The sequence below is a fragment of the Rhinolophus sinicus genome, linkage group LG12 (assembly GCF_036562045.2).
Source record: "Rhinolophus sinicus isolate RSC01 linkage group LG12, ASM3656204v1, whole genome shotgun sequence".
Classification (NCBI taxonomy): Eukaryota; Metazoa; Chordata; class Mammalia; order Chiroptera; family Rhinolophidae; genus Rhinolophus; species Rhinolophus sinicus.
The window spans coordinates 23,022,948-23,040,223 of NC_133761.1; the positions used below are offsets into that span (position 1 = coordinate 23,022,948).

At 34.3% G+C, this 17,276-nt stretch overlaps 1 protein-coding gene across 1 annotated transcript in view; it reads right to left on the bottom strand.

The window, feature by feature from the left end:
• PKHD1L1 (PKHD1 like 1) overlaps positions 1 to 17,276 on the bottom strand; it is a 151,101-nt gene that overhangs the window by 109,168 nt on the left and 24,657 nt on the right. Inside the window, exons 10-18 of the mRNA XM_019750644.2 lie at positions 15,899 to 15,969; positions 14,590 to 14,700; positions 12,270 to 12,356; positions 9,122 to 9,390; positions 7,697 to 7,788; positions 3,873 to 4,032; positions 3,436 to 3,571; positions 2,506 to 2,649; positions 828 to 985 (exon numbers count right to left, since the gene is read on the bottom strand). Of these exons, the coding sequence (XP_019606203.2) occupies positions 828 to 985; positions 2,506 to 2,649; positions 3,436 to 3,571; positions 3,873 to 4,032; positions 7,697 to 7,788; positions 9,122 to 9,390; positions 12,270 to 12,356; positions 14,590 to 14,700; positions 15,899 to 15,969 (1,228 nt within the window). The remainder of the gene's footprint in view (positions 1 to 827; positions 986 to 2,505; positions 2,650 to 3,435; positions 3,572 to 3,872; positions 4,033 to 7,696; positions 7,789 to 9,121; positions 9,391 to 12,269; positions 12,357 to 14,589; positions 14,701 to 15,898; positions 15,970 to 17,276) is intronic.

The window sequence follows — 17,276 nt, forward strand, 5'->3', positions numbered from 1 at the left end:
CCTAGTTGTAACATATTCATAAGATAATTCCCATATTTTAACCATAATTATGAGATCATTTTCTAAATAAGTAATATGTGGTAATGTAAGTGTCCTATGACTTTTTCTAGAGTTTTAATTTAGAATGACAAGCATTACATTCAATTGGTTAACCTTAGGGTACTTAGTTATTACTAAGGTAGACATATTTGTTTAATAGCTTTTTAAAGAGAACGATGAAGCAAACCAAAATGAATTAGCACGTAATTAAACAGATTCCAAATGAATAGTTTTCCAAATTAATTCAAAATTAACTGGAAAAAAACTATACAACCCGATGTATTCTGTTTTTCAAAAGAAGAGATACAGATACTGACAGTCTGTGTTTATGACTATTTAAAACATAATAAATAATTCTGTTTTACACAGGAATCGGTACACATTCACGAGGGCTCCTATAATTTCCGTATCTACTCCTTTGGCAAAGCACAGATATAAATAGTATTTAGAACTAAGGATTTGGGATGACGTATGATCTTTCATCATCAAACAAATATTAACTTAAACTCACTGTATAGGTAGTTGTCAAAATTCAGTAACTCACAACAAATAATCTTTCTTATGAAGAGCTGACTGCTATGGAGATACATTGGATCCTGTTGGCACAGATCTAAGAACTCCCCTTTCATTCCCTGTTTTTGTGATATTTACTCCCTTCTCTGTTCGTTATGGGTCGGCTCCAACCGATCATGCCAAGTAGGAGAGTATATTACTACTCCTTAAACTGTGTTTTAATGAAAGGTGATGCTTAAATGGCTTTCTGTTTACAAAGTTAATATAGAGCATACTTCAGCTTCTGATGACCTTGGAGTGAGAGGCTTAGAAGTGATCCCATCCCAGTTCAGTGTGAATGTGTCCAAACTGGGTTTTCCTTTGGTTTGTTCTGTAATATCCAGTGTGATATTATACCCTTCAAATACTTCATAACTGAGCATATCAAAGTCTCCTGCAATAAAGTACCAAACAGAATTTTAAGATGTTGATTAATAAAATATCAATAGATCCATAGTAGATACTCAAATTTAACAAAACTGGTTTTATTTTGAGTTCCATTATCACAAAAGAAGGATGATGGGAAAATGCAGACCTTTGAATCTGAGCAGATTTATACATAGCAGAAATAAGAAAATAGTAGCTAACGTGCTATTTCTTTAAGGTTTTGTTTCCATTGCTTAAAAGGAAGTATTATAAGATAAACAGAAGTAGGTATTAGGACCATGAGGTAAAAATCAATGGGCAGTAGAATATTCCAAAAGTTCTTTCAGTTTTGTGCCAGTACCGCTGTCTTAGTGTAAAGGGCTAGGCTGGAATATTGCTATTTTTTAGTCATGAATAGGGTACAAAGCAGAATTTCAGGAAACAGCCCTATGCTGCAAGGCCTGTTTATACAATTTTACTTTGGGAAAAATAGGCCTTGCCCTCAGATGTCTCTTTTCTTTTGGAGGATGCTTTACTAGTGGAATATTATTCACCTTCTCTGTTGGGTAAAGTTCTAGAATTTGCCCAGTTATGATTTTGGTACCATATTTCTCTGATCTATAAATAAGTTCCTAGGAGAACATGGATGCCCTTACTTTCATTTATATAGTATTCTGACATCTAACTTTTGGGGAAATTTTAGAACTTCACTTTGTGTTAAATATAATTCTTCACACTCCATTCAATAATCAAATAAATAATTTCATAAAATGAGACAAACATTGAAGTAACATTTTACTTAAATTAATTGGAAAATAATGATTGTCCCCCCAAAAAATAAATACGTATATTCAGGGACCTATTTCATGAGGTAGGTATCTCCAAAACCCAAATTGGTTGCTAAACAAGGCTTTAAGACTTGAAAATATGAAACATTAATAAGTTAACAACTATTACTTGAAAATAAAAGGTAGAGAGGTCAAATAACTTTGGAAAATGTTGCATTAAACACAGGTGAACTGTTTTTTTGTTTGTTTTTTTTTTTGTTTCTCACTGCAGGACTCCTCAGGGATTTTAATGTTTGAATAAGCTCTGTCTGTCTACAAGTAGAAGTCATGGTAAGCAGTGTTTCCAAAGTGAATTTGATCACAGAATCTTTTCATCAGGCAAAATCTGGCCCAACTTGTGTGTCCTGGGAAATACTGACTTACTTAAATTTTACTCCCAGATATTAATTAATATCTTCACTAATTTTTGTTAATTTATAAAGTAGAGTATTATACTGATAGCACATTTGTAGTATATACAGATAGTATATTGCTCATGAATTGAAGTTGTACATTTCTGGACATACAACTGAAATATAAATTACAAAGAAAAAATTAACCACTTCATTTCTATTTTTTCTAAAACTGATCAAGGCTGTCAATCTAATTCTTTTCCTCTCTCATTTTATGGAGTTTTTACCTCTTCCAGTTGTGCTGCACAGGATACAAATTTGTTTCCAAGGAAAACTTTAGAGAACTGTAAAGTGAAAAACATGCTTACCTCTTGTTGAAATAAACGTTATCGTGTAAATGTAATTTTGGGGGTTTTTTGTTCTTATTACTTGAACTGCGTCTGGTTTTAAAGACCAAAGGTCATTTAAGGCTGATTGCAGCAGGATGTCAGAAGCATCAGCAGGTAGGAAGACTTGGATGAATTGAAAAAAATAATAAAAGAACAGTTGAAATCTTTCTGCACTACCACAACCAACAGTGATGTCTCATATTTGAATTTTTTAAAGCACTCATACTCTGCACCATATAAGTCATCACTTAATGAAATTGTGTTCTGAAATTGATTCAAGTCCAATAATATTGACTTCTTCATTGGATTTTAGTAACTTGAGGCCAGGGCTCATATTTTATTGTTTTATATTCCCATAGTAATAAGCACTGTATTTGGCAAACACTAAACACTCATCAATATTTACTGATTGAAACAATTAACAGAAAGAGCAAAGATTATTTTTTCAGCATTTGTTATATAGAAATACAATGTTTTTATTCACAGATAATTGCTATCTGTATTCACAGATAATTACTAAGGGTCTACCACTTAATTTGAGAAATTGAAAGAAATGTTTTACTTTTCTATAACGATGAATTTAATTTCTATTAACTTACATCTGAGTCACAAACATATAAAATCCTTGTGTGAATTTAGATATACATTTATCATGATTCTAATAGAGGAAAATGATAATATATATCATGGTTTTATTTCTTTATGCTTTTATTGATGCCATTTTTTATCACAGTCTTTTAAGGCTTTTCTTTATAATCTAATATAGCTTTCTGCTTTTCTGTCAAGCATAATATTAAAATTATATTTTCCAGGTATTAGAATTTTACTACTACTGCAAACTGCAAATACCTCTTTATAATTATACATACATAAAGACAAATCAAATCTTCCTTATTATTTGTCACTTACCAGTTTTTTCCTTGTTATAAATTAATCTATATTGGTAAAGTGAACATGAATTAACTTCTATACATGGGCTGGTTACTGTGATCTTCTGAACTTCCTTAGTTGCATTAGTTGTTTCCCAGTTTTCCAATGTTATAACCTATTTCTCAATAAAAAATATATATATCTTTACTATGAAGAAAAATATATTTTAAAAGCATCATAATACAGCTATTCAATGTCTCTTTATTGCCCTGTTTTACTGCAAATTATAAAATAATGGTTGTCTTATGTAACAGCCTCTTTAGTTTATAATACCAACATACCAAGCAACAATCCAATAACTTTCCATGACCACTTTCCCCCAAAACAGTATCTTATCTAGTAAACTGAATAACCAAATAGAACTCCTATCTTTGAACATTCACTTTCTATAAGGTGGGTCTATAATCATAGCAAACCTGTACTTCCTGGACAACTGTTGACTGAGCCTGGATAACTTGTTCTTCATTTACTGCATCTTCTGTCTGTTGTTCAGAGTAGACATTTCTATACTGGTACAGTCCAACATCAACAAAAGCACTTAGTCGATACTCCTGTAGCAAGATTTCAATGTAATATCTAAAAAATAAAGTAACTAATAAATATAACATTTTCTCCAGAGCACTTGTCATGATTTTTTTGCAATGAATAAAATTTCAATACTATATAAATTACCTGCCTGTTAAATGATTTATATTGTAGTATTTCTGATTTTAAATATTAAAATATTAAAAATTTCATAGTGGTTTGCTAAAATAAAATGAAGTATGTAAGATATCTGCCTTAGTTGAGAGTTGTTCCCACTAATTCATTCACTTTGTCAAAATATTTATTGAGAAAGATACTAATTCTTATCCTCAAGGAGCTTAAACAAAATTACACTGTAGATTATGATATGAAAAAATGCTCAACTTCACTAGCTATTAGGGAAATGTAAATCAAAACCACAATGAGATTTCACCTCATACCTATTAGAATGGTTATTATCAACAAGACAAGTAATAACAAGTGGTGGAGAGGTTGTGGAGAAAAAGGAACCCTTTTACACTGCTGGTGGAAATGTAAATTGGCACAGCCACTATGAAAACAATATGGAGGTTCCTCAAAAAATTAAGAATAGAATTACCATACAACCCAGCAATCCCTCTTCTGGGTATCTACCCCCCAAATATGAAACATTTGTCCATAAAGATATATGTACCCCTATGTTCATTACAGCATTATTCATGGTGACCAAGACATGAAAACAACCAAAGTGTCCTTCAACATGTGATTGGATAAAGAAGATGTGGTACATATATACAATGGAATATTACTCAGACATAAGAAAAAATGAAATACTGCCATTTGCTACAACATGGATGGATCTTGAAATTATCATGGTGAGCGAAATAAGTCAGTAAAAGTCAAAAACCATATGATTTCACTTATATCTGATATAAAACTGAAACCAACAAACAAACAAGACAAACAAACCAAAACTTATAGACAGAGACAACAGTTTAGTGGTTATCAGAGGATAAGGGAGAGAGGAGTGGTAGAAAAGGGCAAAGGGTGTTAAACATATGGTGATGGAAGGAGAACTGACTCTGGGTGGTGAACACGCAAAGCAATATATAGATGATGTATTATAGAATTGTACACTTGATACCTATATAATTTTACTAACTAATGTCACCCCAATAAATTTAATAAAAGTTAAAAGAATACAAACTCCCTGGCATAAAACACAAAGGATATGCAGAGGTTAAATACTTTAAGAAAATGACAGGCAGACTTAGACATGTCATATATTTTGTATATGAGTGGTTATATGTATCAGGGATGTAAAGTTCCTACTCTCATGTTCCTCAAGTATTGGCTCCACTTTTTACTTGAGAAATAAAACATTGCCTCAGGAAACCTTTACTGATTAGATTGAGTATGGTCCTCCAATAAGGTAGATGGGATTCACACCTACATATAGAATTCTTGATTGCCGAGGTCCCCTATCCATCATCCAACTGCCTATCCAGGATAAGGCATTCACTGACCCACTGTTACAGGTGAGTACAAAGCTACTGCTTCCTTACCTAAATATCTATCAATTTTACAGCTGCCATTTTTGAAGAGCATCATTCAACACATACTCTTGTAGAGAATAGAGAATAAGTATCTACATTTCATGAAGGACTCTGATTGAGAGACATTTGTCACCTCTCATCTGTCTAGGATGATGGAGCTCTCAGACATCCCCGTCACAGAACTGATATTGAAGGACTGCATCAGGCTCTTGGCTGCCCTGAGAACCTGTTTGCCAGCTCTACCAAATCACAGTGGGCGACACTAACCAAGGAGCAGAGCTCAAAGAAGAACTATTATATTCTGTATCCTTACCTGGCAACTTAAAAAATATTTATTAGGCACTTTCTATGTAGTAGACACTAATCTGAACACTTTACAGATATTATATTGAATCTTTACAAAATCCTATAAAATAGATATTATTATTCTGTTCATATGAATAAGAGACTAAGAGAGTTTTAAAGGGTGAAAGATCATTTAAAAATCAGTAGGTAGGGTAGGATTCAAAGTAGATCAGGGTGGCCAAAGAGACATGCACTTAGACAGGGGCTACACTATCAGAGTAGAATAAACTGGCGATATGAGCTACCTTTGGAAGGTCCCAGGGACCACTGTGCAATAAACCAGCTAGAGTGGCCTCAATTGCAGAACTCACAGTCATCATTCTAAGAGCAGTGTGTAAATTCCAAGCTCATGTGCAGGCAGCAGATGTATTAGGAGTCACTTTCATGCAAGCTCTGTGCTCCTGCCAAGCAGGTAAACTGAACTCATTTTTCAAGGCCAAGGAAAAGCCTGAAGGTGAACTGACACTGAATAGCAGTAGGGGTTAATTAGGTACTCCATTTACCCTGAATTGGCCCAGTGATCTTAGTTGAAAGAGAAAATATTTAAGTATATAAAGACGTGAGAGTAGAAGGAAGAGGAAAAAAACAATGCAATGCTTTCTCCATTTTACTGTGGCTAAAACCTCAGTGAGAACGTAAGTGTGACTGCTCCCAGGTACCATAGATCCCAACTCTTCCTGTCCAATTCTATCAGATCTTCATGGCACTGCCTATGAGCATAATCTCATCAATATCTAGAATAGTGATGTGGTAGAAGAAAAACAACAAAAAACTTCCTCCCATCAAAAGTGAAATCTATTTTTTTCACCCAATCTAGGTTTGGCCATTTGCTTTGGTCAATGGGATACCAGCAAAAGTTACACAGGCAGAGTCTTGAAAAGTGTGTGCATTAAGAACTGCCCTCCTTACTGCTGAGAACCCATTCACCAATATAGCAAGTTTGGGCTGGCCTCCTGGAAGATGACAGACCATGTGGAGAGGAATGTCCCAAATTAAGTTCCAACCAGGCCAAGCAAGGCTCCAGATATGTAAGTGAAGCTACCCTAGACCATTAGTCACCGACTCAAGTAGCCACGACAAGAAGAACCGCCTAGCCAAGTATAAAATTGGGTCACTTTAAGCTACTAAAATTTGAAGAGTAGTTTCTTCTGTAGCAAATCTTAACAGATATAAATGATAAATGGAAAATGATCTCAATGACTCTTTTGATGTTCTCCATGTAATAGCTACTTTTAATATATCATGTGTTTAACTTTCCTGTTTTCTAGGAATCCTGACTGAATTTTTTTGAATGGGATTATCTGCTTTTGAATGATTCCTTCAATTACTCTCTGTCTTTGACCTTTCAGCCCTAAATGATGTATTCCATAAGGACATATAGAATATATTCTAACATCCTGTGCATTAATTTTCCAGTACCTGGACGAGGGTCTGGAATAAATTAGTGAATAATAAATATACGATAACTGTGGCATCTCCCATACAGTTTGGGGATTTTCCTCCAGCAATTTTCAAGAACTCAGGTGTAGGAACAGAGAAATTACATGACCAGATTGACTGAAAGGTTCTAGTAAAAAACTGAAAACAGGATTGAGTAAATTTCACAAAATTACAATTTCTGCAACAGGGATAATTTAGATGTCAAATTTCCCTGATTAACTGAATGCCACTATTCTTGAAAATACAGACACAAAATTTAATAAAATTACAGCAAATGCACAATTATAAATTAATCCAATGAACTAGTATCACTTCCATCAATAAAAACAAATTAAAAATTTTAGATATAAAGTTATAATTTTTAGCTATCACACAATAATTTTAAAAAACCTTACTCTTTTCCTTTCTGAAGAGGAATGTCATCAGATCTTTGTGTTGGACTGGAAAAATAATTGTTGGCATTCGAAGAATGATATGCAATCTTCACCTTATCCAAAAAAAAAAAAAAATAGAGGGAGGATGGAGGGAGGGAAAAAGGAATGAAGGGAGGGAGGGAGGAAGGGAGAGAGAGAGAAAACCTTATTAATAAACCTTTTCAGTATTTATTATTTACCAGTTCTGTCAGTCTTAGAACTCTTATGAATAAGAAAATGCGAAACTACTTCCTATTTATCTTCTAAGATCTGTTATCTACGATGATGTGGAATTTTTAAAAATCAGCAAAGCTCACTTCACTCCTTCCACCCTAACATCAACACCACCATATAAAATGTACTGCACAGACCACAGCTTTTCCACAATTACAACTGCAAGGGAAAACAGAAAGACACAAACCAGGAGAGTGGCTTTAATTGTTAAATAAAATATTATTTTGTTCTGTGGAGAACTTTGAAGTATTTAATCAAAATGAGATAATTAAAAATAGTTCTGAAAGATGTCAAAGATCACTAAATAGGTCTGCATACTAGAATAAGAAGACTGGGTTCTCATTATGAACCATCTTTGGAGGAAGCATACTGACAAGCTACGATAAAATTGAAAACCTCATATCACAGGTAGCAATTTAAACTTGTGCTTCCAGTTTGAAAGGTAATCTTGCCATATATATTGAGTCATAAAATGTTCTTTTGATATAATCCATTAGTTTCACATTTATGAAGTTGTCCTAAGGAAATAATGTAAAATACAGAATCATTTAATGAATACAGATGTTCAATAAGGTAGTATTTATGGTCATAAAAAAATCAGAAGTAAGAAACTTAACAGTTTGGAGACAGTGATCTGAGCTTAGTAAACCCATGCAATAACATACTATTCAGTCATAAAACATGGTATTACATAAATTACTTAATAACATCTGGACATACTAATATGACAAAATAGGACTATAAAATTGGATGTATGATCCTATTTATGTAGAAAACAAAATAGAGATATAAGGAAATGACAGACTTTTCATTTCATGACTGAGTACAATAGTGAAATATTTTCATTCTTTTCCAAATTTCCTCTGTTGTAGTTATAATTCTGTCATAATAAAAACAAATTTTACTTGTAAAGGAAATATATGTGTTTTTCCCATGGAAGATAAAATTTAGATATGGGAAAGCATTTTCTCTTAGGTCATGGATTTTCTATGACAACTTTATATTTTGTATCACAAGTGTTAAAATAGCCAAGAATCCAACCACATGAAAACTTACCTCATAAACTATTTCATATATTTATTGGTTTTGGTTTAGAATAAATTATGTATATGTATATATAAAGATTATCATATTGCTTTAATAATATCAAATAATTTTCTTTAGCTTCCCTACCTTATCCTCTGGAAGTCCAGTAGGGCTGAAATAAATCGCATAACGGTCATCTCCTTTGATGTAGAATCTATAAACATCAGAATCTGGAGCCACCAAAAATCCACTGAGTCGTGCAGCAAATGTGTCTTGCTCCATCAGCCAAATATAGGAAGCTGAATCTACCCAACTGGCACCCAGGTACCCTGGTGTGTTTTCATTGTATTCAAGTATCTCTTCAAGATGTACTGGCCGGCTATTATTCCATACTTCAAGCTTTAGGCCTCTCCCACCTGGACATAATAAAATAAAAGAAGCCTTTCATCAGAATTATGATGTGTTATCTTAAAGGCCTTCTGTCTGGGTGGTGGTTATAGATATTCTATTTCAATTCACATTTTTAGAGCATGTATGTAAGCAAAACAATTACACATACCTGTACCTCTATCCAGAGGATAGAGTGCTAAGACAGTGTACAATTTGTTATTACCTCACTTCTCTGCCCCTCAGGCTCCACATATGTAAAATGGAATAACATTACTATTTGCATGATTGCTGAGGATTATATTTTATATATGTCTGTGTGTGTATATATGTATACATATATACACACACATACACACGTATGTGGAGCCTGAAGTGCAGAGAAGTGAAGTAATATATATATATATATATATATATATATATATAATATAATATAATATAATATAATATATTATTTATATAAGACCTGGTCTTATAGTAAAATAAGACCTGGTCTTATACTAATTTCTGCTCCAAAAGACACATTAGAGCTGATTGTCCAGCTAGGTCTTATTTTCGGGGAAACACGGTACATAATATATGTAAAATACTTAACATTTAGTAAGTGCTTCACTTAAGATAACAATATAATAATTATTACCTATGACATCACTGATGTTGCTTTATATAGTTAAGTCTCAAAACTTCAAGATTCAGACCATATGATTACAAAACCTTTGTTTTAATTACTCTCTGACACAAAAGTTACTCAATGAATGGCTTACAACTAATCAAAGGACGGTACTGTTGGCTTTAAGATTTCTGTCAGTATTTCTTTTTATTTTTTAAAAAATATTACTTCTACTCAAGGATTTCATCACTTTCTTAGAATCAGAGAGAGAATATTCTCATTAAGGTGTACCTACACTTGGCCAGTGTAAACCCTGTGATTAAGCTTTTGCCTCATCAAAAAAGGAGCCATCATGAACATTAGAGAACATATATCTTTACGGATAAATGTTTTCAGATTTTTCGTGTAGATACCAAGGAGAGGGATTGCTGGGTGATATAGTAATTCTATTCTTAATTTTTTGAGGTATCTCCACACTGCCTCCCATAGCGGCTGCACCAATCGGCATTCCCACCAACAGTGTATGAGGGTTCCTTTTTCTCCACAGCCTCTTCAACACTTACCATTTGTCTTGTTGATGATAGCCATTCTAACTGGGGTGAGGTGATATCTCATTGTGGTTTTAATTTGCATTTCTCTGATGATTAGTGATGTTGAGTATTTTTTCATATGTCTATTGGCGATCTGTATATCGTCTTTGGAGAAATGCCTGTTCAGGTCCTCTGCCCATTTTTAATTGGATTGTTCGTTTGTTTGTTGTTGACTTGTATGAGTTCCTTATATATTTTGCATATTAGCCCCTTATCAGAATAGTTTAGTGGTTACCAGAGGGTAAGGGGGGAGGAGGGGTGATAAATAAGGGTGAAAGGAGTCAAATATATGGTGATGGAAGGAGAACTGACTCTGAGTGGTGAACACACAACATAATATATAGATGATGTATTACAGAATTGTACACTTGAAACCTATGTAACCTTACTAATAGTTGTTACCCCAATAAACTTTAATTTAAAAAGAAAAAAGAACTAAAGGAGCCATCTAACTATTTCTTCCTTAAAATACAATAACAAACAGGCTCATGCCTTCCCCCAGCAGCCTTCAGCTTGTCTGGAATGTCTAGATCTAGAAAGTAATGGCTACTCCTCTTCATCTGAGTTGGGTTAGAGAAAAGCTTGAACACTTCAACCTTTACAGCAGCAGCATTCTCTGATATATACAACTTTCTGTGATGTTATCAATTATAAATATCAAAATTCTTTTCTTAAACTGGTCATTTTTTTCTAATATCAGTCAAAACAAGGAAATTTAAGAGGTTGATAAACATAATTTATGTGGCTTCAAAAATCAGCCACTAACAAAATTATGAACCGATTTCACTGTGTGCACAAGAAAAGATACACACTCTACTCAACACGCAAGCATCTCAGTGGTATTATTGTAGATATCAAGGTCATCAGCTGTACTTTCACTGGGCCACAGGTGAAAAAGACTTGAGTTCCATTTCTCTCCCTCTTCTCACTCCTAAATAACTCTAGACAAGTAAGGATTTAATCTCTGTCATTCATTTTTTAACTAGAAAAAGGCATATTTTAAAATTTTCCACATATCCAGTACCAACATTTAGTAATCATCATTTAATTTGAAATAAAGTCACCATCATGCTCTTATCAATAGAGATGTGTTGTGTTCAGTAGGGTATCCAAGGAATTTAGGCCAGCCTTACATCCAGGGGTGCAGCCTCCATGCAGCTATTTTAATGCAAATATTTCCTAATCCGGAAAGTATATATAGAGAAAAAATACCTAGGAAAAAATTTACTATAATTCTAAATACAAATTCTAAAAAGTTGAAATAATTTTCTTTGTACTAATTGCTATAGGCTGAATGTTTGTGTCCCCCCAAAACTCATATATTGCAATTTACTGCCAATGTGTTAGTATTAGGAGGTGGTACCTTTGGGAAGTGATTAGGTCATGAGCGTGGAGCCCTCATAAATGGGATTAGTGCTCTTATAAAAGAGACCCCACTGAGCTCCCCAGCCCTGAGAAGACACCATCTATGAGGAAGAAGTCCTCACCAGACATCTAATCTGCCAGTACCATGATAATACGTTTTCGGGGGTTAGGATGTCAATCCTAACCCCCAAAACTGTAAGAAATAAACGTTTGTTGTTTATAAGCTACCCAATCTATAGCATTATGTTATAGCAGCTCGAATGGACTAAAGCATAATGATGTATGTCAATAATATTCTTCTTTTGTAAATGTGAAATGGCCATTCTCTCTTCTGGTAACTTACCTGGATATACAGTTCTGATAATAGGTTTAGAGGGTGTCTTGCAACAGATGCTATTTTCTGTGACATTCAAAACATCACAGTCTTGACCTACAGAGAAGCAAGGTACAGAGCTATTACTACAGAGCTTCAGAATACAAATCACATCAGCCATCTTGAAGCACTTTTTTAAATTAAAACAAAGTTGTACAAGCAAGAACCAAAGTTGGAGGGGGTCTGCATTTCCTTTATATGTTCTCCATTAAAGTTTACCACTCATTAATCGTCATACTTCTATAAGGCAACATTTTCTTGGCAAAATATCACAAGTCTGAGTTATAGAATTTCACAATTTCTGAGAAACAAAATTAAAACTTTGATAAAACTGGGGCAGTCGGATGGCTCAGTTGGTTTAAGCGTGAGCTCTTGGCAACAGGGTTGCTGGTTCGGTTCCTGCATGGGATGGTAGGCTGCGCCTTGTGCAAGTAAGATTGAAGACAGCGGCTGGGCGCCTTCCATGGCTGGATTGAGGGATGTTAACTTGGCTTGGAGCTGATGGGCCCTGGAGGGGCGCACTATTCCCCAATATTCCCCAATAAAAATTAAAATTTTTTTTAAAAAATTTGATAAAACTAAATAACTGTAAAAAGATTTCTCTTCTGGGTCCAAAGTGAAGCCATATATTTTGTTCCTTGGAGAAATGTTGTTAATTAAATCCATGACGTTCAGAATTTACAAAAGCAGATGATCCCAGTACTCTTAGGTAAAATAAATAAATAAGTAAATAAATAAATAAGTAAATGGTGGTTCAGTTCAAGGTCTTCAAATGAAAACAAAGGGGATAATAACTTGTAAATGGTATTTGCACAGGCAGACTGAAACCAAAACAGACAAGAGTCTAAACGAGAATGATTGTACTTAACATAAGCACAAGTAGACTTCAGGGAAGAATCTATGTTTTCAATGCCCATCTGTCCCTCATAGGGCCTCATGTACGGTCAGCCCTCATTAAGTATTTAATGAAATGGGAATCACAGCCCATGAGAAATGAGGCAAGGGTTAGCAAATGGAGGAAGGTATCTTTGCCAAGTTTTGTTTGGTGGCCTGGAAGATTTATACTTTGACACTACCTTTCACTATTTTGAATGCTTTGTAATGCAAAATCATTGAACTAGAAAACAGTACAGTTGAACAGTATATTAAACCAATTTAGCCTATTTCATTTGGAGCAAAAGGAAGATTAACCAAAAAAAAAAAAATCATTATTTTCAAGAAATTACTGAAGCTTCAAAATCTCAAATCTAGTGATCACATTAATGGCAATGAGATATAAAAACTAGCATGTACATTTGCATATCAACTGTATCATATCAGATCATAAAACATATTATATAAATTAAAAATATTTTATGCCCCTCATTTTAATATTTAAAGCATATTTATTATGTTTCAAATATCAAAATAACGTATATGAAATTTAAAACTTTTATGGCCTAGGTCTTAATATTTATGCAGGTGACGAACAAGCATTCATATGGATAGGAAAGACATTATGGAAATGTTAGATAAGGTTGCTTTATATTAATTTCTCTCCTTGAAATCACATTTTGGCTGGCTTATGAGCAGATTCCTTAAATGTAGAAAATACTAAGCAGACAGGGCTGTGTGAGAAAAAGTATGTGCCAGGTGCATGGGCTGTCCCCTGCCCATCAAGGTAAGTTAGGTCACTATGACTGACTGGGAAGATCCCCATTATTATATTTACCCCAATCTCCCCTTTAAGCTGCATAGCTCCCTACCTTTGAACAGATCTATACCAGACACATAAAAGTGATGCATAACCAGAGAACCAAGCCTGACGTACATTTGTGACCATATAACGCATTAGTTGATGCTCTTTCCAAGGTCAATATCATTAGTAAGTACTGATGTCCAGACAAGGCACTGTATCGTAAAAGGGGATGAGGAGAGTATCCCCGAATACTACTTTGAATTTACTCATAATTAGCCAATCCATGAAGAAGTAAGAACAGTTCAAGAAGAACATTTAAGAGTCCATTAAATAGAGGGTGTGTGTCTCTAAGTGTGGCAAAGAATTTGTGGATGGCAGCCACGATGCTCCCACACAATGCCCTTTGGTACCAATCTGATCATGCAAGGCTACAAGGAGTGGCTCTCACTGCACAGGTGCAGCAGGACAAATATCAAGCCCCTATGTAAAAACATTCAGCTTTAAATTTAAGACATTAACTGAGAAAAGACTATTATTCTTCTAACAAATTATTAAAGAAAAGACACAATTTGTTCTTATAAAGTAATATATTAAAAAGTCATGAAAAAATACCTCCAACTAGAACTCTGACTGGGAAATCCGTCTCATCAAAGAACTGTCCAGTTATTGTTAGCATGGTGCCACCCTGAATGCTTCCTCGTGAAGGTGAAATCGCAGTGACCTCTGGGGAGTGGGAGGGGAAGCACATAAAATAAAATGTTATAAATATTACACCTAAACCCAAATGCTTGCCTTTTAAAATGTTTCTAAATTACCCAGCCATAGCACCCAGTGGTTTTGCATTACCGAATGAATGAATTAGGTGTTTCGTTATTTTGTCTCTAATGTAATCCTGCAGAGAACAATAAACATGGCTTTCACAGAGACCCACCAGTACATCTCCCTGGGACCAGGCTTTAGTGGTGATTGGTACTATAGAGACACTGGTAATGGGAGGATTCGGGGAGTAAGGAAAACCTGGGCTGAGCACAGATGTGCGGTTTGAAAAGAAAACGTAGGGAAGCAGGAGAACACCTCTTCGTCCCCTGCACTCTTGAAGAATGAATTTTTCTTTTATTTATGGGCCAACATCTTAAATTTATATTATTTTTCTCATATAGTAATATATTACTTATGATTGGAATTCTTGTGGCTTTATATATAAAAGTTTTAAGTATATTAGTAAATGGGGCCAGCGCACGCCATACGGTAGATTCTTATTAAAATTTATTCTTATTGGTTCCATCAAAGTTCTATGTAGTCTTACATATGAGTTTCACATTAAATAAATTTATAGAAAAACCAAGGTGTGTCATATTTAACTGATTCCAAGACATATTTTCTTTCACACTGAACATCTTCGAAATCTGAATATGCCACTTCCATCACTCCTGACATGGATGGAAATATAATTCTTGCAGGAGGACTTGTGTTTGCTTCTGGCACTCTAAGGGTACTACCAACCTGAGACCTTCAAAAATTAAAATAAATTTCAATCTGCTTGAGGATTCTTTTGGACCATACTGAGCATATATCTGAGAGTATTGGCATGTGGTTTAAATTGACAATGGAACTTTTTTTTCCCCTCCCTCAACCAGCAGCCAAAGTTGAGGTGTGCAAGTTTCCCTTCTGTCTCTTTCAGTATAAGTTTATTTTCCAATCAACCTTACACTAGGAATGTAGTCTCCAGGGTCTTGGGTTAATGACAGGGTTTCCTATTAGACTCCCCGTCTCAGGCGATTTTCCCTTCTTAGAAGTACACAAAATAATATACTACACTCTAAGCCATTATTATTGTTGACTTGATGAAATGAAGTATACACATCTCTCTCTCATTCTCTCTCCCTTCCACAAACACACAGAGTGACAGAAATTCACATACCTGCATATGTTTGAAACATTGAAATTTTATTCAGAGAAGAAACAAAATATGCCATTTTTTGTGGGTAACTCCTGTTTAAAAAAAAAAAAAGTTTAAAAATTCTTACTTTACAAATAAACTTTGTTGGGAAAATATTTAATTTTTTACTTTAGTAATATAAATCATGTCATAATTTACAAAGGAGCTGGACAGAACTTTTGGGGAAAACAAAAATGTTTTGTATCTTGACTTATTTATTGGTTACACAACGACAGAAGTATAGAAATACTACACAAATACACATTTGTCAGGACTCAAATATGTGCATTTTATTACATGCGAATTGTAACTCCATAAAGTAAGAATTTATATCACCATAAAAAAACAGGATAACCTTTCATAAAGGCTGGGCTGTTCCACTGCCCACCCTGCTCTCTCTTCAGTGTCACAATAACTAACACTGAACACTTATCAGGTATCATGCTAAGACTTTTAAGCTTATTTTAAGATTTTTAAAAATCTTTTAATTTATTGTGCCCTTTAATTCTTACCTCAACCCCACAAGGAAGGTAAGACTCAAAGAACTCACTTATGCCACAAAGATCACAAAAAGATTAAGTGGCAGAAATAGAAGTTAAACCCAGGCAGTTTGAGTCCAGAGCCCTTGCTCCCGAACTATGTACTACACAGTTCTCTCCTGCCACTAATTTGTGTGAGAGTACAAACCGGTGAGAGCAAGTTAACAACAACCCAGCAGCGTTGTCATGCTTAATAAACACAGAGCTTATTCAATATTTTTTATAGGTCCACACCTGCATTTCCATAGCCTGGAGGGTTTGAGAAGGGAAAGAATCTGACCCTAGAAATGAAATGCTGTTCCCTTAATGACTTCAATGACATTCATAATTAGAAAAGTTAAGAAATTCAAATGTTAAGACTCAAACTCATTCATCATAATTAGAATACACTGAACTAGAATCTATTAGGTTGGTGCAAAAGTAATTGCGGTTTTGGCAATTATTTTTAACCTTTTAAACTGCAACTACTTTTGAACCAACCTAATAAAAGGATAATGCAAATCTTGTAGTGGAGACCAACAGTTTACCCCCTTTAAATCGAATCCAGGCATCATAACGTGCATTTGAAAACTAAAGAGTCCCTGGAAGTGTGTTATGTTAAATTAGTTATTTAAGAAGTTCATACTGGAGTTTATATTTTTATGTTATAAGCCTTTTAGTACATTTCCTAAAGATCTGAAATGATGCACAATACTGTCTGTGGTCAGACCCTGCATCTGAAAAATTAACTCTGCTTCTTAAGTTGATGGGAAAATTGCCTCCTGATATAAAATTGGAATGTAATTTATTTGGTATGACACTGAGGTGATTTTCACTAATTC